The sequence below is a fragment of the Simochromis diagramma genome, unplaced genomic scaffold (genome assembly GCF_900408965.1).
Source record: "Simochromis diagramma unplaced genomic scaffold, fSimDia1.1 OVJJ01000621.1, whole genome shotgun sequence".
NCBI classification, from domain to species: Eukaryota; Metazoa; Chordata; class Actinopteri; order Cichliformes; family Cichlidae; genus Simochromis; species Simochromis diagramma.
The window spans coordinates 250,536-274,838 of NW_024387452.1; the positions used below are offsets into that span (position 1 = coordinate 250,536).

At 39.7% G+C, this 24,303-nt stretch overlaps 1 protein-coding gene across 1 annotated transcript; it reads left to right on the top strand.

The window, feature by feature from the left end:
- Positions 1–9,920: 9,920 nt before the first annotated feature.
- On the top strand, positions 9,921–23,930 carry arsj (arylsulfatase family, member J). The gene is made up of 2 exons (XM_040013969.1): positions 9,921–10,790; positions 21,932–23,930. The coding sequence occupies exons 1-2, from the start codon at positions 10,480–10,482 to the stop codon at positions 23,319–23,321; spliced, it is 1,701 nt and encodes a 566-aa protein (XP_039869903.1). The 5' UTR covers positions 9,921–10,479; the 3' UTR covers positions 23,322–23,930.
- Positions 23,931–24,303: the final 373 nt, after the last annotated feature.

Here is a 24,303-nt window from a genome sequence, read left to right on the forward strand (position 1 = left end):
AGTGTACATCACTGTCACAACAGTGTTTGTTTTCATTCAAAGGCTTTATGATTTTTCCTATAATGGTGGGCCGGTCTCTAGTCAAAATGCCCGGGCCAATTTTTTGTCCCAGTCCAGCCCTGTATGCAGCTCATCTGCAGTCTGGTGTTACCTACATCTTCCTATTCAGAAGGCAGAATTTCCGAGTTCTGAGTACAATCGAAAGCACCACGACTGCAGTTTTTGTGTTGGATGTAAAAGGCGCACATGACGCTGTGACGTAGGCTAGAATCATGGCAGCAGTCAATGACGGTCCAGGCGTGGGATTTCTCTCGTGGAAATATGCACATTATCTTTTCCTTTCTATTGGTAGGTGGCACAGTGCACTTGTGGCAAGTAAGCAAGCTAGAAGACTGGCAAAGTTATGGAAGCAACACATTAACAAGAGAATTCTGAGTAAAACCAAAGTTACTTTCCCTAGTAACTAGTTACTTTGAAAGTAACGAGTAACTTGAAGTAACTGGGTTACTTTTGATAGAAGTAACTAGTAATGTAACTAAGTTACTAATTTAAAGTAACTTACCCAACACTGCCCATTACTGATGGAAATCTCAAAGTCTAAGAAGGCTAACCTCCCACTTCATATCCTCCCTGGTGAATTTGATGTGTTGGTCCACCGAGTTGATCCGTGGTCAACTCCATGAATTGTTGTACATCATGAAATTTGATGTTCACCCAGGTTTTATCCACATCCGTGAACCATTGACTTGGTGGTGTTCCAGGGTAGGATAGCAAAGCATTCTTTTCCACTTCTTCCATGTACAATGGGTGAAACTGGGGAGCCCATGGCACACCAATGTTTCTGCCTCTAGTACTGACCCTTGCATGTGAAATAGGTGGAATTAAGACACAGTTCCAAAAGCAAACATACTTGGTCGGGGCTGAGAGTGGTCCTGTTGCTGAGGTTGGGGTCATCAGCGACTGGAACGCAAGTGAAGAGAGATGTAACATTGTACGAGATCATTGTTTTATCTGCCTCCATAATGACATCTCTCACCTTCTCAACAAAATCCAGGTGTTCTGGGTGTGGTTTTTAGAGCTGCCCACCAGTGTTGGTCAAGTTACTTGAAAAAAGTAATCAGTAACTAATTACTGATTACTTCCCCAAAAAAGTATTCCCGTTACTTTACTGATTACTTATTTTCAAAAGTATTTAATTACTTAGTTACTTAGTTACTTTTTAAAAACACGATTTACAACCTGAATAGGTGATAAAGCGATAGATCTTTCAGCCCAGTTCTATTTTTCTACATAATCCATCATCAATCAAATGGAAAAGTCTCCTTTTTTAAAACTTGTTTTATCAGTTTTAATCTTTTAACTTTATGCATCAAGCAAAAATTTAATTATATGCAACATTCTGACTTGAAGAAATTTGTTTAACATTTAAACCTATTTTCTGCACATTCCAGCACATAAAATAAAATATTTTTTGTGTTTACACTCACTCTTTCAAATAGATGCAAGTAAAACACAGCAGAAAATAAATAAAATCAAAGACTCAGCGGGCCTGTTGCTCTATTTTCACCTGTAAAGCAGGCGGAGGTTTGCCCTGGTGCAGGTGTGCCGCAGCGGTCAGTGGAAGAATCCGCGAGTTTCTCTGTGAATTTCCCATTACGTCGTAGCGCACTCGTGCTTGCTTTGGGTTTTTTTTCGCTGTAAAAAGAAGTTTTCTTCCCACGCACAACGGACGCTAATGTTTTTGTCACTTTTTATGGAATCAAACTCAAAGTAAGGTCAGTACTTCCACGCTTTAAACGCTGCATGCTCATACTCTCTCCCGCACTCGATATATGATCCATTGTTGATCTGCACACAGCTGTTGTCACTAACGTCGCACTCGCTTACGTCATTGTCATGAGACATTCTCGGAAAAAAATCACGGTTTTAGTAACGCAGTAACACAGCGTTCCTACGGGAAAGTAACGGTAATCTAATTACCGTTTTTGCAATAGTAATCCCTTACTTTACTCGTTACTTGAAAAAAGTAATCAGATTACAGTAACGCGTTACTGAGATGGGCAGTAACGCGTTACTTGTAACGCGTTACTGCCCATCTCTGCTGCCCACCAAGGGGTTGAGAACAGAAGCCAGAAATTTTGAAATGTTATAGGTGACCGAGTTTATCATACAGACAATTGGTCTTAAATGTACCAATTGTCTGTATGATAATTGGTACATTTATCATATGTGTATGTATCTTCAGTAAACCATACAGACTTGGTGTTGATTCCCCTGGGTATAGCCTGTGGTATGAGGTCCGATCAATAGCATTGTCTTGTTCTAAATGCTTCAGACAATCTATCACCCACTTCCTGGGTCTCGTTTCAGGGGCTCATAAGTATTTTTACTTGACAAAAGTTTATAATAATAGTCTTTCTTGTGCACCTACCTTTGTCTGCTGGAAGGATGATAATGTTATTGTAATTACTAAGTGATGTGAGTGCCTTCCTCTCCTCCATGCTGATGTTGGATGCTGGGGGCTTTGCATTGCTGAGATAGGCCGATAGTTGCTGTAGTTGCTCTGCTTCCACGTCTGTAATGATAATGTTTCAAATCACTGTTTCTGTAAAATAATTATACCATGAGGCCTCTGCCTTTCTAAATGGAGGGACAGTAACTGCGTGTGTGTGTAAGCATGTAAAACCTGAAGATAGAGACAAAATAGAAATATCCAAAATAAGACAGAATCTGCAATTCATCTCATGTAAACAATAATGTAGCGCACAGCATGACGTGAAAAAAGGCACATACCTTTGACGTTGCGTGACGAACTCTGTATTCCTCGTCCACTCGTAAATGCAAAAAAGGAGTTTTAAAAAATCTGTGTGTGTGTGCACGCGCGCGTGGGGGGGGGGGGAGATTTTTCTTGTAAAACAAAGGGGGGCCTAGCAAAAAAAGTTTGGGAACCACTGCACTAGCAGGATTTGGCTCAGCATCGAAGTGGCGTCGTTTTTCTCTGCTTGGGTGACTGGTGTGTCAAACAAATTTTTAACCCACTTGTCCCCATCCTCAGTGTGGCATCCTCCGCTCTCGTCTGGCCGCTTTGGACACTCTCCCTATATCACTGTGGTTTCTGACGCACAACAATTAAGTCAAGCTTCCTTTGTTACTGGGTCTTAGACTTTTCATACTGTTATAGACAAGCCTTCTCAGTGAATTCAACCACCTTTTTAAGAGTATTTTCATCTAGAAGCATGGTAAGTCCATGTTAGATCTGCTGCTTAGATTTTAGACTGTATCACAACAATTTGCATATTAATGATCAAGAAACTGACCTCATAGCCCATTGTTCATTCAGTGGGCTAGTTTCAGTCTTTGTGGAAATGTACTGTTTACTTGCTAGGTGATTGAGTAGGCATCAAGACACACTGTTAAATGTTTCCTGAATTGTACTTTCTTTGTTTTATTTAATTAAATACTAAATGAGCACCATGCAGGGGACCAGCCATACATAACAAATAGAAACCACTGTGGAATAATAGCAAAAGCTAAGACTGACAGAGATTACAGTCCCTGTTCTGTACATCACTGAGACACTAATTTATCGATTATCAGTGGTCTTGAAATATTGCTGGTTTTGTAGGACATAAGTTAGTTGGGGTTTGGTATGAATGTTAGACCATCTTTTGCCATAATGTCTGGCCAGAAAATTTGGGATCAAAAGTTAGGTTTAGGCTGGTTCCCGATTCAGATCGCTGCCGTCTTACAACTCTAATCTCCTGCTCATCCTTAGTGGGTTCAAATAATACAAAAGAACATTATATTACTTATGTGTAATTATTTCCTCTTAATCCACACACAGTGAAAGTACAGGTGGATAGCAAATTACAGTAGCAAGGGAACAGTTTTTTTAAAATAAATATTGTAGAGACCAATGAAACCAAAAAGATTAGCTGAAAACACAGTGTATCAAAGCATTTAAGTTGAATCTTCTCTTTCCTCTCTTCCCCCTCATCAACATTCCATGTTTGGATGAAGACTATCTTAACTATCTCTTTTTGCAATACACTATCTGCCTCACAATCTGTTTTGTCTGCCTTTGCCCTTGGCCCCAGTGGCCTGTGTGTGTAGCGTCTTCCCTCTAGCTGTGTTATGTACCTGAAAGTCAAGAACGAAATAAGGGTTTCCACTTACCATGCATACCTTTGCATCAACACTTGCCCACATTTCAAAAGGCAACAGGTCTGTGTGGAGGATTTTCTCAACAGCTCGTCCTTATCTGTTCTTCATCTGAACAGGGTGTCAAGGCCACCATTACAACTATCATCGTGTTCATCTCTCCAGCCTCTTTTGTGGCTTGGAATGTCCCCTTAATTTTAGTGGTTTTCACAAGTGAGTATAAGGAGACAATGGCACAGATCTTTCTTCTTGCTTCTTGCTCTTAGGGACTGTGTAAACATTCCTGGCATTGACCATGAAACTTGAATTTCAAAAATTAAATTAAGGACAAAAACTTCCTGTCACTTTTATTTTGTTTGGATTCATACATTACGTTTCACCTGTAAATTTAAGGCACACATCCTGGTATAAAACTAAACATAGTGGTATTTACTGACTGTTTTGGTCTGTGTGAGGAAACAAGCTTCGATCATGACTCCCCAAAATGATCTGAATAGAAAGCATTGAAACTGCTAAGCCATCTAAGCAATCTCCAAAAATTAAAATAAATTAAATATCGGGGGGAAAGTCACTTTACAATTACATGGTAATTGTATATGCTAAATGGTGACAGTATTTCTATGCTCTTTGACTGCTCTTGTGCTTTAAGAATTTTCACTCTGTCTTTTGTTCTCTGAATTTGCTTCACTTCAATCTATCATCCATCTGCATCCGCACAGACTAAAGCTGTTCAAACATCTGTACCTGTGGGTGACAGGTGAGAATTCTGATTCTTGTTCACCTGAGCAACATCATGGAAACCAAGCAGATAGCGATTGTATCTGAACAGAAGAGTATGTCTGAAGTCAGCCAAGCAGAAACAAACAGGGCCCCTTCTGTTAACCCAGTAAGGTTTCTTTGCTGTGGCTTGTCTGACGTGCAGACAATGCAGGCAACAGCAGGTTAGGACTGTGGCTTTGATGGAGCAATACACTGAATATCATTTTAAGATTGTGTTACAGCCATCATCATTTTACTGAATCTGGTTAATAAACACAACAGAACCTACACAACACAAGCTGGAAAAAGTGATCTTTTAAACAACACTGTCCTTTGTGTAAAATGGTGCAGCTTATTATTAAACTAAAATGGCTGGTAGACACGAAATGTTAGCAAGAAACAGCTTGTTTCTGCCCAGTCAGTCCCGTAAAACCCAGGAGCCTAGAGCTGAATACTAATTTATTGTGGAGGCGTCTGCTGTGTTGTTTTTCCTAATCACTCTTTATTGGGATCGCCTGCTGTTCATTATAACTTTTAACTCACCCCAGATTTGGAGTGGATCTGCTGAAAGGTCAAAGCATTGCCTTTAGCCTTTTAAGATAAGCTGACTCGCTAGATTGTTGTAGGGGAGAGAAAAAATTTCCAGATGGTGATAGATGAAGAAAATGAAGAAGAAGAAAATGCATCAAAGGTTGTACTAAAATATTGCAGAATCTCTCTTTCTTGACCATATATAGATGATCTCATTAAAACCCATCACTCAGCGCCCACTAGTGTCTCTGAGAAACACACAAAAGGTCCTCTGACATAGTTCCCTTGATGCCATACTTGTGACAAATTTGAGCACTGAAAGCAAACTCTGGTTTTAAAGAGAGACAAAGTTCAAATAAGGAGATAAACGGGGGAGGATTAGTGCAAATCACAAGGCTTCTAATGGTGTTTCCCATCCTTGAAGCTTAGTTGACTTGGTTTGTTTGTTTCTTGCTGCTTACTTTTGTTTAGATTGTTAACCCAGTACATTTAACATCGAAAATAACATTAAAGCGTGCATAACAGGTTCATATGTAATGCCAAGGTATCCTGACAAAAACAATCCTTATCCACAGATTTCATTTTATGATCAGCAGTTTCACTGTTTTGACGTAACCTAATTTACACTGCTGTACAAAGTTAAAACTCAGCAACTAGCCAGTGGATTATACTGTATAGTTTAAAAAAGTTAGCTGAAAACACAGTGTGTACTTCTAAACATTGTGTTTAGAAGTAGTGAAGACCAAACAGAATTAAAAGCAAAGAGTATATTAAAGCCATTCTCAACTTTCTAGAAAGGTCACTCAAAAAAGACTGACAACATTATTTATACATTTTTGGTTGGAAAGCCAGTCCAACCAGTCTCCACAGTTGTAGTGTGAACACAGCGTACCTGTTTGGATTATCCCCAGTGGCCCAAAATTGCTAATTCAGATTCTCCAAAAAGAGCTGAAAGTCTCTGTACAATGTTTTGCTTTTCAAACAGTTAATAAAGTTTAACATAAGTTAAATAGGCCAAAAGCTGAACTAAGGCAGCTCTCAGCATTGCTGACATTTCTCTTCTATCAGCTAATCATGGGTTCTCTCCACTGAGACACAGTTGCTTTGTAGACTCCATCTGGTTCACCATCAACTCACTCTGGAATGTGTGAGACAATAACAGAGCTGGGGTGGGAGCTCATATGGGTAATCCACTTCAGATCTCATTCTGCTCACACAATGAAATCATCCACTACATTGCTGTTGTATACAGGCAAAAGCACTCTAAAAGGTTACAGTTTTTACATGTGTTGGAAGTGTTTTTTTTAGTATTAAAATGTGGTTGTAGTTCGCACTTGGCACAAAAGGTTGCAGCTCCCTGACACCCCGCCACTCTTGATGAAAACACAGAATACATTTTACAAGATCTGACATTTGCTCTGATTTTACTTGCTTTTTGTTCATGGAAAAAATAAGAATAATGTTTTTCAGGAGAAAATGAAATAGCTTGGCGGCCTATATGGCACATGACCTCTAGGTAGGCATTTCCATTTGTAGGGTATGAGTACATTATGCCATGTTAATCCTTCCAAAGCATTATTTCCCATCAAACGATCGAAAAGTCACCTAATTTATAAGACTGAACACCTGTGCTATTGAGGTTTTGGTTAGACAAACTTAAAGTCAGCAAACTGCCTAACAAACTTCCACTTGGAAAACATAAGCTATGACTTGGTTGAACTGGGACGCCAGTATCTTCATTTTCATTTTCAGTGCCTGCAGCGCTCCAGGCTACTGCACTAGTGTTCATCGAATGGTAGTTATTTTAACTTAGTCATCTATATTTTCTTGGTCAGACTCCTGAACTATGTTCAAAGATAAAAACAACTTTCTAAACTGAACATTAAAGTATTTAATATCTGACTTCTCAGTGCTTTGTTGCAGTATAGATTATAAAGCCTGGTTAGATTTTCGGGGAAGAAGCAGTAAGTAAAAAAAATAAATACTGCATCTCAAATGCATTTATCATCATAATTAATAGCTGTGTCTGATAGCTCCTAAGCATAATGCAGTTGCAGAGACTCATGAAAACTTAGCAATTGCACATAATGTCCATTTAATGTGGCGAGACTGTTCTTTTTTGTAATCATTTATTATTTGTTTCAGACTATCAAATGAGGTGTTGCTTGAAAACTATCTCACCACATAGTAAAAGTGACTTTTGATGAGCTCAGTTCTTAAAACATTCTAAGAACTTGAGGTCACATCCTGTTTCTGAATCTTATATTCATCTCTTTGTAATAGCACGACTAAGTAATTGTACCTCTTTCAATGCTGAACATTAAGTTTGTGAATTGTGTTATTTAGGAAACTGAATACATTTGATTTTTATCATGGACTGATGATTCATAAATCATTTCTATTCTAGTAACACGTGCAGACATGCTAAATGAACTCTCCTGCACAATCTTTGCTCTGGATGCTTAAATCTATCAGCTTTTTTTCTAACAAGAAAAATAATTTGTCTACACACTACTCTGTTGACTGGTGTGTATGTGCATGTGAATATAATAATAATAATAATAATAATAATAATAATAATAATAATAATAATAATAATAATGGATTGCATTTATGTAGCGCTTTTCAAGACACTTAAAACACTTTACAATCCCACTATTCATTCACTGTCACATTCACACACTGGTGGAGGCAAGCTGCACTTGTAGCCACAGCTGCCCTGGGGCAGACTGACAGAAGCGAGGCTGCCATATTGCGCCATCAGCCCCTCTGGCCAACACCAGTAGGCGGTAGGTGAAGTATACTTTGTATACTTAAAGTTACAGAATGTGAGGGCCTTTCACAGCAGCTCCAGTCTTTCCTAACACCTCTGGCCCAGGTCATTGACTTACAGCAGGTTTCTTTACATAGCACAATTGGATCATATGGAGAGATTTAGGTCAGCACCAGATAGAGACTGCTGTATCACCTGGGAGCAAACAAACACCTTAAATGAGTCTCATATTTAGAAAAACGGTTTTAAAAAAACCCACTCCTATTTCTGTCAAGGTTACATTGAGGCTAAATTTATTCTTTTAAGATTTTTCAGCTTAGATACCTAAACATTTCTTTCTGGGATTTATGAGGGAACTATTAGCTTGCAAAGCTGCAACCTCTATTCAATTCGAAGGCCTTCTACCAACTTGTATGACATTTCTGCTTTTAATTCAGGTCCTGGTGACAGTGAAAGCAGGAAAAATCTTCATCCCCAACCTAACTTAACTGAGAGTAAGTGAATAATGTTTGAAGAACGCTACATCGCAAAAAATTTGATTGCACAAGCACATTACATGACAGTGCATCACCATGTGTCATGGATAATGGATTTATGGATAAGTTTAATGGCTTTTATATTTGGCAAATGAACAATTGCATGGTACAGTTAAGACCTTCTGCCTGCATCAGCACAGTCCTCACTTTTCTGTCAAACTCACAGCAACAATTTTACAAATAAACATATCAACTATTAGCCAGGTGCTTGGGTTTTTTTTCTTGCCTTTCTATAAGAGTGTTTTCAAGGTTCAGCCTCTTTTGGTTAGTCTAAGGTTACCGTACAAAAATAACTTTATAACATTAGAATGTTTTATTTTCTAATTAACCAGGCTGCCAAGTCCCACCTCATTTAGATGTCACAACACTATCGCACATTTTTCATAGAACTTTGAGCGCCTGCTAAAATGCAACGCTATTTCAATACCCTACTAGCTTGTTTTCTGAAAAAGGACACAGCCCTTTTCTATAATGGTCTTAATACAGAGATAAGAAATGTAAATGTAAAAATCATGTATTAATTTCAGAAACCTATCAGCAATTTGATGAAGCCAGATGTAACTGTCAGTGTAACATATTCACCATCTAAAATGTTTTTTGCAAGAATGCTGGCAACTTCAATACATCCATCAGAGTTTGAATGTGAGAATGTTAGACTGGAAGGATTTAAATAGAAAACCATCAAAACGTGCTTGTATGAATAGGTGTGAATGAGACGAGTTGTATCAAGCACTTTGAGTGCTCAAGAAGAGTAAGTAGAAATGGGTTGTATAAGAACCAGTCCTTTTATGTTTATCCCAGAATCCCAACAGTAGATGTTGCATGTGCATAAACATATTGCAACCAGACAGTCTCAGAACATTTTGATCGTATATTGTTGTTTCTGTAAGTGAAACACGGCACTTCAAAACCATTACTTACTTTTTTAGTTTACCTACAAAAGTCCTTCAAGTTATCAAATCCTCATTAGCTGTAGTTATACAGCTGAAAATACTGGTATTCATCAGTTTTTCTGTCGTCCTCGTGCCCTCATCTTGCTAGTCTCACTTGCATGTGATTTAACAGGGTTGAGCATTAACTTAAGATATAATTATTAATTATTCTTTGGGAGGGGGGGTTAATTTTTTCGAGTTTTAGTTCATCTTTAAAGATGAGTACTACGAACATAATTTTTGTAGTTGTGGCTAACACACACGGGGGTTAAGGGCCGCTCCTGGATGTTTCTTGATAAAACGTTGCTCTGGGAGCTGCAAAGAGAGAAGGACCTGCCTCCTCAGCGTGTGGATTCAGTCCTCAGAGCGCTGACAGCTTGGAAACGCGGCTCAGTCACAGGATGGAGAACATCTGCAGTGGAGCAGCTGTTACACGCTGCGAGTTAGCTCTGGAAGTCCAGCGCGTCTTCTGACAAAAACTACGCAACCGGAAGAATGACTAAAGCTGTGCTGCGACAAACCTCAGCATGGGCTTGTGTGTCTATCACGGTATGAACGTTTTCGCCCGCGGTAAAAGGAAAAAAGCAGCTACGCCAGATGTGTTTGTTTTCTGGGACCTTTCCTCAAATCCTGGAGCTCTCAGAGGATTGTTGGCGTGGAGAGAAAGACTGAACCCGATTTCCAAGTGTTGCCGTTCCCCCTGAACATGTGCAAAACGCCGCCGCCCGCATACACAGCGTTATGGGCCAACAGTTAACGCCGACTTGAATCTAAATCTGCCTGAAACATGTTTATCTTGTGGGTACCGTTAAGTTTATTCTTCGGTTGTATTATTTCGCAGACCTGGAGCGTTCAGATGTCGTGGGAAAACTGGAACGCTGAGCTGCACAACCAAGGGAATGAGTTTGGGAAATCGAGCTCTCAGCCACATATCATTTTTATCCTGGTGGATGATCAAGGCTTCCGGGATGTCGGGTACCACGGCTCGGAGATCAAAACCCCGACCTTGGACCGGTTGGCAGCAGAGGGAGTCAAACTGGAGAATTACTACGTCCAACCTCTCTGCAGCCCGTCCAGGAGCCAGCTCATGACGGGAAGGTAGAGTGCATTATAGAGACTGTTCTCTGCTCTGTCCCGGTTGTAGTAACCATGCGTCGTGGAGTTTAGAGGAGAAACTATTGGCGTCTGGGAAGATCAAGGACGTGTTTGGTCAGAAATAAATACACTAGAGGAAACGATCTCCAGGCTCATGTGCTGTCCGTGCCCTCATACAGATCTGTCACGCGAAAAGTGCACTGAAAAAGTGCTTTGTTTTGAGTGAGCGGTGATAAATACATATACACATTATACTATATTTATTGTTATAATCTTTATTGTTTTTATTACATTGTTGCTGCAGCTGGGGATCAATATAACTACTTATCTGCAGTGTAGCTTTAATTTATAATATTACAGTGTCATATTCGTATCTTAAAATCTGAAAAATAATAACTGACTAAAGCTTAAACATTGTGTGGGGTACAAAGTCCATTATTATAGTGCATTAGAAGCATATATCAGCATAAGAGAAACACCTAGAGTACATTATATAAAAAATTAAAGTACCTTAAAGTACCTTAAAGTACATTAAAGTTGTACCCCAAAACAATTACTGAAGTTACATTCATGCACTGGTCATATACATGCTCTTATCCAATCCATGCCTATGGCAAGATTACTCAAGTACTGTAGTCTAGAGACAAATCATCTTTCAGGAGGAATTAGGCCACCTGACCACCCCTTTCTGGGAACAGCATTTTCCCATTCTACATTTTTCTTAACTTTAAAGTGAAGTAAGTTGCTTCCAAGTACAAGATTACAGTAAGAGTAAAAAAAATTTATGGCATAAATCTTTTATTTCCAAACATTTTTAAATTTACAAAGAAGACACAAGGCAGGAAATTAAGCATCAGGAAATTAATCACACTTTGAAGAGCTTTGAAGATTAAAAGGATATGGCAAACAATTACATAGTTTGATGCTTTCTTTGAATTGTAACAATTTCATTACTACTCAACTATAACACTTTTTCAGACTTTCCACCTAAACATTGATTTGCAGATCTAACTATTGCTGTCTTTGAAGGCCCTGTTGGGCCCAAACCAAAAGAGCTAACAAAAGAGTTTATACAATGTTTTGCATCACATTGATGGGTAGCACCCCTGGCTGCTGCCCACTGCTCTGATCACCAAGTGGAGCCACGACCTTAGGATCCATCTAGGTGTAAATTCAGTTATGGTTCCATGCTTCTGATAATGAGCAGGTGGTCACAGATAGATTAGATTAGATTAGATTAGATGAAACTTTATTAATCCCTCGGGTGGGTTCCTCCGGGAAATTCAGTTTCCAGTAGCAAAGCACCGAAAGAAGTTGCATGTTACAGATACATTAAGGGGAATGAGAGTAAGGATATAAGCACAAATACACCATATATACACATATATAGATACAGAATATACAATATGGATAAATAGGATTGCTCATTTGAGTGAGTATATTGCACAGCGATTATTGCACAGTCAAATATAAGAAAAAAGACAAAACAAAAAACAAAAGACAAATATTGCAAATATTGCACAGTGTAGAAAAGCACCTACAACTCAGTTGTTCCCGCCCTCCCTTGTCCCCCTGTTTCTCCTCCCTCTCCCCTCCAGTGAGGAGTTAAACAGTTTGATGGCGAGATAAGCATGATGAGGTTGAATATGGGTGAAAGAAAAGCATCTCTTCCTGTGTTGAGACTAAAACATTACATGTCTGTGTAAACTGGATATTCACAAAAGCTCAGAAAACAAAATTGTCTCAAGTCTCACTGGCATACTTGGAGAGACTTGTCATGACAAATTTAAGTCACTAAAGGACTGAATCCAAAACATAAGACCTTCTTAAGCTCCTGACTGAGTTTTTACAGGTTGTTTAGACTGGTTACCTTGGCTACCAGCTGCATCTGAACCATCTTCTTGTTCACCATACTCGCATTATACACTATCAGTCAAAAGTTTGGGCAACCATTTAATGGTTTTTCCTTATTTTTATGACTATTTACATTGTAGATTCTCACTGAAGGCATCAAAACTATGAATGAACACATATAGAGTTATAAAGTAAACAGAAAAGTTAAAAATTACTCAAAACATTTTTTAGATTTTAGATTGTTCAAGAGAGCCACCCCTTTGATTACTGCTTTGCTCACTCTTGGCATTCTCTCAATGAGCTTCATGAGGTCGTCACCTGAAATGGTTTTCCAGCAGTCTTGAAGGAGTTCCTAGATATGCTGAGCACTTGTTGGCCCTTTTGCCTTCACTTTGCGGTCCATCTCATCCAAAACCATCTCAATTGGGTTTAGGTCAGGTGACTGTGGAGGCTAGGCCATCTGGCGCAGCTCTCCATCACTCTCCTTCTCGGTCAAATAGGCCTTATACAGCCTGGAGGTGTGTTTGGGGTCATTGTCCTGCTGAAAAATGAATGATGGTCCAACAAAGAACCGCCACACCACCACACCTCCTGCTCCATGCTTCACAGTGGAAACCATGAATGCAGTGACCATTCGTTCACCTTTTCTGCGCCACACAAAGATATGGCAGGTGGAACCAAACTCATTAGACCAAAGCACAGATTTCCATTGGTCTAATGTCCATTGTGTTTTTTGGCTCAAACAAATCTCTTCTGCTTGATGCTTTTCGTTAGTTGTGGTTTCTTAGCAGCTGTTTGACCATAAAGGTCTGATTCACACAGTCTCCTCTGAACATGTAGAGATGTGTTTGCTACTGGAACTCTGTGTGGCATTTATCTTGGCTCTAATCTGCGGTGCAGTTAACTTGCGATTTCTGAGGCTGGTGACTCAGATGAATTTATCTTCAGCAGAAGAGGTGACTCTTGGTTTTCCTTTCCCTTTCCCTTTTTGATGGTTTTTGTGACTGCACTTGGGGACACATTCAAAGTTTTAGCAATTTTCCTCACTGACTGACCTTCAGTTCTTAAAGTAATGATGGACAGCTGTTTCTCTTTACTTAGCTGATTGCTTCTTGCCTTTTGAATTCTAACAGTTGTCGAGAGCTGTTTAGAAACCTGACTTCTGCATGACACAAGAAGCTAACACTAGCTTACACTAGCTGCAGAGGTGGCCGAGTACATTGAATAGATTCGAAGAAAGCAGGGAACAATCCACATCACTGTAAAATGCTGTCCGTCTTGTCAGCCAAGGAGGAAAGTTTAATGGATCATGGCACTGATGTTATAATGCCAATGGATGATCTGTAGGTAGAGATTGCAAGTATTCAGGGATACCACGACCATAGTCTTGCATGGCAAGCTTGCACCAGTAGATTAATTCAGAAGGCGTGCAAATCTACGAGTGTACAGGGTAGTGATGCAAGTTCAAGTTCACTCAGGTCATCAGACAAACAATCAGTTATGTTGCTGATAGAAAAACAAGTTAGCGGCATGAATTCTGGTCTCAGTATAAAACAGTTATTCATAACAGTGATGTACTGTGTAAATGGGAGAAGCTATCTGACTGGAACATTAACAAGAGCGCCAACAGAACCTCTTCAGAACCAATAAACAAAATTCAGTACCCCAGTGAAAAAGTCGCCCTAAGGGCATACATAGAGCTACACACAGCAAATGGAGTTTATCACACTGGATATATTGTGCAAGTACAAACATGAAAGAGAATATTATCCAGAACATTCTGTGACTGCTCACAAAGAGGAAGCAAGAAAACTGGCATAGTGTTATGTCTGCCTTAACACATAGTGAAATTCTGCAGAGTTGAGTGTTTCACCTCCTGACATCATCAATTAGTTTGCGATCAAAAAGAAGTACATTTGAGTACTGATAGTAGCAGAACAAATGCTTTGGTGTCATTGCTTGCCAGATGGAGGCAGCCAAAAACGCATAGTTCATGAGAGCATAGTGAAAGAGCTAATGCTATCATTGCTGAGGCACAACTTCGGATCATCCACTCATGTGGGAGTGTCACTGGAAAATGTGGTGAATACACAGCAAAGAGTTGAAAAGGACAGAGCAGCTTGTTTGTTTCACAATAAAAGGCACTGAACTCTTATTATCAATAGGAGTGAATTATTAATGGCAAGTAGTGTGTTGCAAGGTTGAGAAAATAACAAAATCACTAATAGCTGTTGAAAGCAGTTTAGGATGTACATTGCTTGGACCACTTTCAGCATCAAGTGAGACAACTGGCAAACAGCCTGACTGTGAAATACTACATGCCACATTATGAGATAAATTAAGAGTGGTGTTTGATGCATCATTCTGATGTTTTAGGAGCATTACAATACAATATAAAGTATTCTGATTACCGCCCATTTAAACGGTAACTGTAACAGAATACAGTTACTCATATTTTGTATTTTAAATCCATAATGCCGGTACATGTATTCCGCTACTCCCCAACACTGGATTCCAGTGACAGTGCTGCTGCCTCAACATTGTGACTCAATTACAAAGTTTCACAAATCCAGAGCTGTGGTCACACTGTGCTAGCAAAAGCAATCCTGCTGAGCTAAACACCACATGACAGTGTTCAGAACCTTATTCAAAGTAAGCTGTGGTGGAATACATGTTTCACTGATGAAGTTAAAAAGGATTGATGTGTTCAAGATGAGGTGAACTCTGAGCTAAGATCTACCGTGTAGGCTACAGTATAGCTTACCAGCACTGAATGAGCTGAACCACAGCTAGACCTAGAGAAGTACAGAAGGTTAAAAACAGTACTGAGAATAACTATGGGTTAAAAGGCTCATGGTCAATTCCCACTGTAGTCAAACAATAAAAGGAGCACTAACTCCAGAGTAGCTCACTGTGGCAGATGTTTTTTAGAGGAAAGTTACCCAAGAACATAATTTCAGCAAAGGAAATCTTAAACCTGAAATACGAGCAAGATGTCAAGAGAGACTCAACAATCAAAGATTTGAAGCCATTATTAGATAAACACAGATAGTGGGAGACAGGCTGCAGTATCCTGATTTTAGTTTCAGCCAGTGGTACTGCCTACCAGTAATAGATACTCTCAGCTTCTTATTCAGTAGTGTATTGTGTGATGGGGGTCAGAGATACTCTTTTGCAAGTGAGGGAGATGTACTGGTTGTTAAGGGGCAGATGGTTAGTGTCATGTTGTTAGATTTGCAGGTGAATGAAGGTGAAACTAGCATAGCAAGTCTCCATTACCGAGCGACAATGCCAAAACGTTTGCTTGAGCAGACCAAGTTTTATGATTTAAGTTTTTGGAAGTCAATTAAAGAATCAGAGATTACAAGATTTTTCAGTGATAACAGGATCACCTAGAAATTTATTGTCATGCATGCTGCTTTGTGGGGCTGCTTGTGGGAAAGACTTTTGGGATCTATAAAAAAGTCTAAAGAGGGTCCTACGGAGGGCTTCACTAAACTTTGAGGAGTTAAATGGTAAATGGTATTTGTATAGCGCTTTACTAGTCCCTAAGGACCCCAAAGGGTTTTACACATCCAGTCATCCACCCACACATTCACACACACTGGTGATGGCAAGCCACAGCCACCCTGGGGCGCACTGACAGAGGCGAGGCTGCCGGACACTGGCGCCACCGGGCCCTCTGACCACCACCAGTAGGCAATGGGTGAAGTGTCTTGCCCAAGGAACAAGGCGAACTCCCAACTCTTAAGCCACGATCGCCCCTGATAGGATAGGATCCCCTGAGTTTGCTGATAGGAGGAAAGGCAGTTTTAAATCCCAGACCTCTGTTCTTTGTATACAGTGAAGCGTCAGAGCTCCAGTTACTTATACCCTCTCATTTCCTGGTTGGTGGGAGACTAATTTCTCTTCTGCCATCTCAGGTGACCAGCAAAAGCCAGGAGGACATGGGTCCAAGATGGGGGTGGAACTGCTGGTGGAAAAACTTCTTGATGGATGTAAAATCTAGTCACAAGTATGAAACTCCTACGCCTACTCTGGTGAATATAGGAGATGTTGTCCTAATTGGACAAGATAACCTACCCAGGCAAACTTGTAAAAAGGGCAGGATAATGGAGTTGTTTCTAGGGAAAGATGGGTGCATTTATTGATTTAATGTTCACATTTCTACAGAAAGTGTGCCGTCCCTTGGGCTGTATCGCTGGATTAAAAACATTCTGCCAAGGTTGACAGAATGTTTTTAATCCAACAAAACTGCCCAAGGGACTGCCAGCCATCACAGCTTTGCTCAAGTTAATCAAACAAAGGAAGTTAAATGATAACTGGGGATCGACTGGTCTGGAGCAAATATACAGCGTATGGGCAATATTAAAACATCGTCAGTGCCACAAGTTAACACTTTCAGTATGTGACTGTTATCTATGATAGTGCATGGTACAAGTGCATGGAACGACTCAGCAATGTTAGTTCCAAGAGTAATCTAAGATACACAACATAAAATCCAAGCCAACGGAGCAATAGAACTGCAGAGATAGCAAGGAAATTAACAAAGAAGCTGCTATAAGGAAGAGCAAAGTAAGATGAACTACTCGAGGCTGACTTTGATTAAATGCAGATCATTAGGCTGAGGCTTCTTATTTGAGCCATGTTTGATGAGAAAGTTGTGCAGAAACACTAGGAAAAGCTCCCAGTTTGGGCAGCTAGTCTGTCCGGGAACCTCCTCAACCTCAGTGGTTGAAGGAGTCACCAATTCACTTGCCATGTGGAACCTTAGCGATTGTCAGGGCTCTGTGATTCAAGTTTAATGACGTGTATGATTTGCTGGCGTTTTGGCTTAGTGGTTGTGTAAATAAACCAGAGAGATAGCATGATTATAGCTGTGTTTGAAAGCAGAACTTGCATTTTCCTGGGCAAATACAACAGCTGTCTGTACATGATAAGAACTGGAAGTCAGCCACTCTTTGCTGGAAATATTTTTCTGGCTATGTGAGGCTTGAGTCCAGGCTAGATAAAAGAGCCAGCCCCCAAAGCTTTAGATCCTCGGCTTATGCCCTGCTGGTCTCAAGAGAGCAGTAGTTACTGCAGTCATTATTTAAGTCCTTATAAACACTAAAGACCTAGAAATGTCCTTCAGGTGCTCCAAAACCTATAAAGTCAAATCATATTCACCCTCGTGTATGTCAAAAAGAAACAACACAGACATACTTTGAAAGTCTTTACCTCCACTCTGTAGCATTTTCCATCAAGACCTCAAGCTGGTTTTACTGATTTGTGGAGCGAGCCCAGGCTGCTCTTAGCATGACATGCCAATTACACGGCTGTAACCTTTTGGTATGTGAACACCATCAAACCTGCAGGAGCTGCTTTGGGGCTCTTTAGGGTCAAGTCTTAACGCACATGTATATGTCTAAATACATTTGACATTGTTGCTGAACATTCTTGTTCTTTCTTTTCACCTTCTAAGCTGTATCGCCCAGTTTTCTCTTTTGTTCTATCGGGACTGATTCAAAAGGCAGAAGGAGAAGAGTAATCTTTATTTAAATAGAATTAAAAGAGATTGAAGATAATTTAGAGTATTAGATCCAAGTTCTCAGTTAGTTTTTAACAATGCTAATATGATTATTTTTAGCTTGTGGAAAGTATTACAAGACTTTTGAGAGCAAGGTTTATAGGTTCTTGCTTTTCAGTGAGTTAATCATGTAATACAGATGGCGTAAACAAGCTTCTTTTGTCTTTTTTTGACTGTCCCATTCCAGGCTTAATTGACTTCTCATTGGTGATGTTATCTAACCCACAAGCCTACGCACCTCTCTCTCTGTTCAGTGTTTACTTTTTAGAGTATAGTATTGTTTTATATTCATTTTATTTTGTTTGTTCTTTTTAAATGTACTTTTACACTTAAAAGTTTCCAGTGTAATAAAAATTTGATAATGGTAGCATAACAGCATAACAATAACTGGATATGAATGACTTGAGGTTATATTACATGACAGTACATTCCTAAATCTTGGAATCTTGGAAGCTCACTTCTCTTGACAACTTTAAAGAAAAGCAGATGTGAAATAAAATGTGTGTGTATATATATATATATATATATATATATATATATATGAAAGAAATACCACTGTACTTTGGGGAAATACCACATATCAATCAATATATTCCTATATTTTCTCAATACAATGGCAGTAGGAAACATGGTTTTAATCAAACTTCAATAGCACTGTCAATATGCTATTTAAGAGCATAATGACAGTGCTATTATTATTGTTATTATTTTTTTTGACCTTCAGATTAATTTGTGACAATATATTTTATTTATTAGGCAGCAAAATGAATTCACATTTTATACCCAAATTTAAACTGGTACACTGGACTTCTCTGAGATGTCAGAAAGTATAACACTCAACCACAAATTTTTCTGTTTATTAATGCAAGTAACTGTATTTTGGCATCTAAGCAGTAAATCTGAAAAGTCACAGATAACAAAAATGACAAGGACTGTTTAAGGGAGTGGTTGCATAAATCATACCTTATGCAGTCGGCTGAACACTGAATGTAGCTGGGTTACAGTTACAGTGCTTCACCTGCCTAGACCACCAATTGACAAGAAAGTCGACCCATTGCCATATTATACAATAAGGTCTGGTATGGTCTCGTTTTAAATCCACCTCAAAGACTTGCAATGCCTAGAAACATCAGATTCAGATATGGGCCTTACTATTATCCTGTAAAGTTTGAAATTTCAAAAGTCATGGGAACCAGCTTTGGATATGAGTCAAAAATATTTTCTATGTTATAAAGATTGCATTTGCAATCCCCAGTAGTTTTGGAAAAGGGCCAAAAACACATTTTGAATTAGCAAAGCACAGTGTAAGGCCAAAAGCATAATTCTGCCAGCTGCAGCTGGCACTGAAACACTGGTGATGAGGTAGGTTAGGATTTCCCAGGAACAAGTTAGCAGAGATGGTGAGAAATAATCATACAAATATTCTCCACTTAAGCAAAATCCTTAGCATCTGAAGAGTATTTACTTCAGCTGTTGGCTCCATGAAACTGTATAACAGCTATAATCCCATCAATTCATCACACATGTGCTCAGCCTAGAAAGCTCTGTGCTTATGATCAAATGGCTGAAAGGTTACACCCATATGCAATGCAATATGCACAACTTTTTGTTTAATGATAAAATGAAAAGATCAGACAAATTTGAAAAGCAGTTCTACATAATACACAGAATGCTGTGTCGCAAGTTAAATGGTGTTAGATACAAAGTCAGTTTTTCATTGTACATCTGATTTAACATTTCTCTTTAGAACCACACCAGTTTTGCATGTAGGTCATGTAATAGTTTGTGTTCCAGTTGTGCTATAGCCAGCCAGAAGTACATTTTTATACGAAAAGGTCTGGTATTTTATGCTTGCAGGGAAGTACCATTTTTTCGTCCAACCATATCCCAGAAATCCCTTCATCCCAATCAATTTGCTACAAATATTCACTTGGACTGGTAGAGTAGTGCAGTGGTTTGTACTGTCACCTCTTCAAATCCACTTCCAGTTCCGTCACAATTAATATGATTGTGAGTTCCGTCACAATCATATTAAAGACATGTTATGGTTAGTTGCATGTTGCTTGTTAAGGTTAATTGTGACGCTACGGCCAAATGAACAGAATCGCTTTTGGAGATTTACTTACCTGGATGATTGAGCATGCATCAAGACATCTACAGTAGTGAAAGCCTAGCGATCTGAACAGACTATAATAGTGAACAGTGTACGCACTATGACAGAGACTATGCTATGCCAGTGTCCTAAAACTATAGCAGTAACCAGTGTGAGCATACGGTGAATGATTAGAATAAATGACAGTCATGATTGTGGTCATTGGGAGGGATAGGGGGGAGGAGCAGTGTAGACGGGTTAAGTTGAGTGTGAATGGAAAGGTTCAGTGGGGGACTGAGTTCAGTAGGGTGACAGCAGTTGGGAAGAAGCTGTTCCTAATCCTGCTGGTTTTAGTCTGTGAGGTCCTGTAGCGCCTTCTAGAGGGGAGGAGCTGGAAGACTTCATTGGCAGGATGAGAGGAATCCCTGAGAATGATGCGTGCTCGGCATAGACATCTCTTCTTGTAGACATCCTCAATGGCAGGAAAGTGGAGTCACTGTGATGTGTTAGGCAGTTTTCACCACCTGCCGGAATGCTTTGTGGTCAGCGACAGAGCAATTACCATACCAGACTGTGACATGCTCTCAATGCTCTCTATCGCACAGCGGTAGACATTACCCAGTATGTCAGTTGTTCTTCTTCAATGTCCTCAAGAAGAAGAGGCACCGATGGGTCTTCTTGACCAGGCTGGAGGTGTTAGTTGACCAGGACAGATTCTTAGAGATCTGGGGGTTCTGAAGAACTTGAAGCTGGGAACCTATTCAACAGCTCTGCTATTTATGTACCTGAGAAGAGAAGTACAAACTTACTGAAACTACATAGCAATAATAAGTGATTGCTATTTAAGCCATTGTCTGCTGAGTGTACATTATTGAAGTATACTGGAATGAAGCAATTATGAAGCAAACTGCTTTCATTTAAGGTGGAGTGTAGCATACTAAGGGAATTCAGATATAATAATTTATAGGACATATTACAATAACACTTTGTGTTTTCACTTATTTTTTAAGTGTATAAAGAAAGTGTTTATGTCACTTTGGAAACTTATGTCAAGCCTCCTCTGTTGTGATGTTTTCAATTGTTGAGTAACTGATTGTGTGGAGGCATATGACTGGGACATTCTTGGAAGTTCTGCACGTGGAAAATCTGTGTTTTGAGTTAGAACTTATAAACGATTCTATAAAACTCCTGCAGGTCCAAGTTTTTGCAAAGTAGCATTAAAAGTCAAATAAATCACCCATCTAAAAAAAATGAATTCCCTTGCACACCAAAATTAGGAGTTTATATTTGCATTTAGTATAGTATCTGTTCTTCATTTATCAGATGAAGTACAGGGTGACCTGCTGCCAAGTTGGCTGCAGGTCACCCTTTGCTACAAATCATAGTTTACTGTCTGGTCTTTGGTCTGTTATTTTTGCCTCCCATTACCCATCAACTTCTTTTCACTGGACTTCTCAACATTACCCTGCCCTTGCAGGCCTATAAGCCCTCTTCTGCTTTGGATAATAACATATTGGTGTAAAATTTTCAGTACAGAGATCCTCTCTGTGAAAATTCACCCTATTGGGGTGTGTAGGGCTACTGTGGTTAATATATGACAATTTATCTCTTTTTTCTTTTTTCCTTTAGATATCAGATCCACACAGGCCTTCAGCATTCTGTCATCCGAGCTGCTCAGCCCAACTGCCTACCCCTGGAAAATATCACTCTGCCCCAGAAGCTAAAGAACGCAGGCTACTCCACCCACATGGTAGGGAAGTGGCACCTGGGCTTCTACAAACGTGGATGCCTTCCTACCCAGCGTGGCTTTGACACGTTCTTTGGCTCCCTGCTAGGAAGTGGGGACTACTACAGTCATTACAAATGCCAAGGCCCTAGCATGTGTGGCTATGATCTGTATGAAGGGGAAGAAGCAGCTTGGGAACAGGACCGCGGCTTGTACTCTACTGTGATGTTTACACAAAAGGCTGTCAGTATTTTAGCAAATCACAACCCTCGTAAGCAACCTTTGTTTCTGTACTTGGCTTACCAGGCGGTTCATTCCCCACTGCAAGTTCCTGCTCGCTACCTCGAGCGATACAAGGGCATCCCAAACCCGTACCGTCGTAAATATGCTGCCATGGTTTCCTGCCTGGATGAAGCCATTCATAACCTCACATTAGCACTAAAACACTATGGTTATTATGACAACACAGTTATAGTGTACTCTTCTGACAATGGGGGTCAGCCTTTAGCAGGAGGAAGTAACTGGCCCTTGAGGGGTAGTAAGGCCACATACTGGGAAGGGGGGATCAAGGCAGTGGGCTTTGTTCACAGTCCCTTGTTAATGAACAAAGGAACAAAATGTCGATCTTTGATCCATATTACTGACTGGTTCCCTACACTGGTAACCCTAGGTGAGGGAACTTTAGATGAAGATCTGAATCTGGATGGGTATGACGTCTGGGAAACTATTAGTGAAGGCCGCCCATCACCTCGTCATGACATTCTCCATAATATTGACCCAATTTACATCAAAGCCAAAAATGGATCGTGGAAGGCTGGGTACGGCCTATGGAACACAGCTATTCAGGCTGCACTCCGAGTTGGCCACTGGAAGCTACTAACAGGTGTGCCTGGTTACAGTGACTGGGTGCCCCCACAAACTTTTTTGAATCAGCGGCTAACCACTCGCTTGCATAATGAACGTGTCCGCTGGGACCGAGGTAAGTCCATCTGGCTGTTCAACATTACAGCGGACCCCTATGAGAGAGTGGACTTGTCTCAGCGCTACCCGCATATAGTAAAGAAGATGCTAATGCGGCTAGCTCAGTACAACAAGACTGCTGTGCCGGTGTGCTACCCAACTAAAGACCTGCGTTCTAATCCTCAGTACAACGGTGGGGTGTGGGGACCCTGGCACAAAGACATGAGGGAGCAGCAGGAAGAGGATGAGATGTATAATAACTTATTCACCAACCATCTCGGTAAAAAAAGATGGGAAAAAAAATCAAAGAACGCAAAGTTGAGAAGAGAGTAGAAGAGTAGCACATTACATACCACGTTTGTGAATGCCTTAAGTTATATTTACTCAGGGATTAATGCTTCCTCTTACAGGATTGTGCTGTCAGACATTCTAATTCCAGGTAGTTTTAACTTGACTCCAGAAAATACTGTATGAACAAAATGCAGATGGACATTTTCAGAGTTCCTCGAGAGAACAATTAAAAGATCAGTTGTTCAAACACTACTGCTATGCCCAGACAAAACTAAGACCTCATGTAAGTGACAAGGGCATTTAAAGAATGTTTATTTTTCTAGATTCTGTTGCATGCTTGACCTGTTGTCAGATTTTTCTTATAGATTGACGTTTCACTTAGAGTAGAAAACAAATTTCACTAGACAGTTGCCATATATGTTTGGTGACAGACAAATAAAATAAAACATAGTTCTATTGTGTTGTTGATTGTAGCACTAAGGTACTGTGGAAACAGATGTGCAAGTAGATGTGTGTTGTTTTTTATAAGCATAGCCAGTGTGAACTTTAAGATAATAGCATTTGTTCCCTTATTCTTAGATGATATCTGGTTGAGCACAAACCAAACTGAATGTGAGACAAATAAACAAAATAAAAGCCCTAGACACAACATTTCAAGTTCTGTTTTACTTGCATTTTACTATATCCTGATTTTGTTTATTCTGCTAACAACTACGTTTGTAATTTGAAAACCTTGTGTATGTTTTTCATGTTTAGAAACTGAAAGGCAGCTTCTGGGTATAGTTATTTATAGAAAATACAGTAATTTTGGCTTTTACAGGTGAGTAAAAAGTGAATTGCTTTTGTGGAGTCCTTAAAAAATCTCTCCCTCATCACTTAGAGTGTACTGTACAAGAAGTTGGGATCGAAGAAAAACGAAGAATGCAGCTATTTATATGAAGTGAACACACATACATACAACCTTTACAGCAATATTTTCTTATACATCTGTTGCTTGGCACCCATGGAAACAGTTGGAAGTCTT

Bases quoted from the DNA above. Each gene is read 5' to 3' on its own strand.
- arsj (XM_040013969.1), top strand. From the start codon at position 10,480: ATGTTTATCTTGTGGGTACCGTTAAGTTTATTCTTCGGTTGTATTATT. The intron at 10,791-21,931 runs GTAGAGTGCATT...TTTTTCCTTTAG, and splicing joins AGCCAGCTCATGACGGGAAG to ATATCAGATCCACACAGGCC.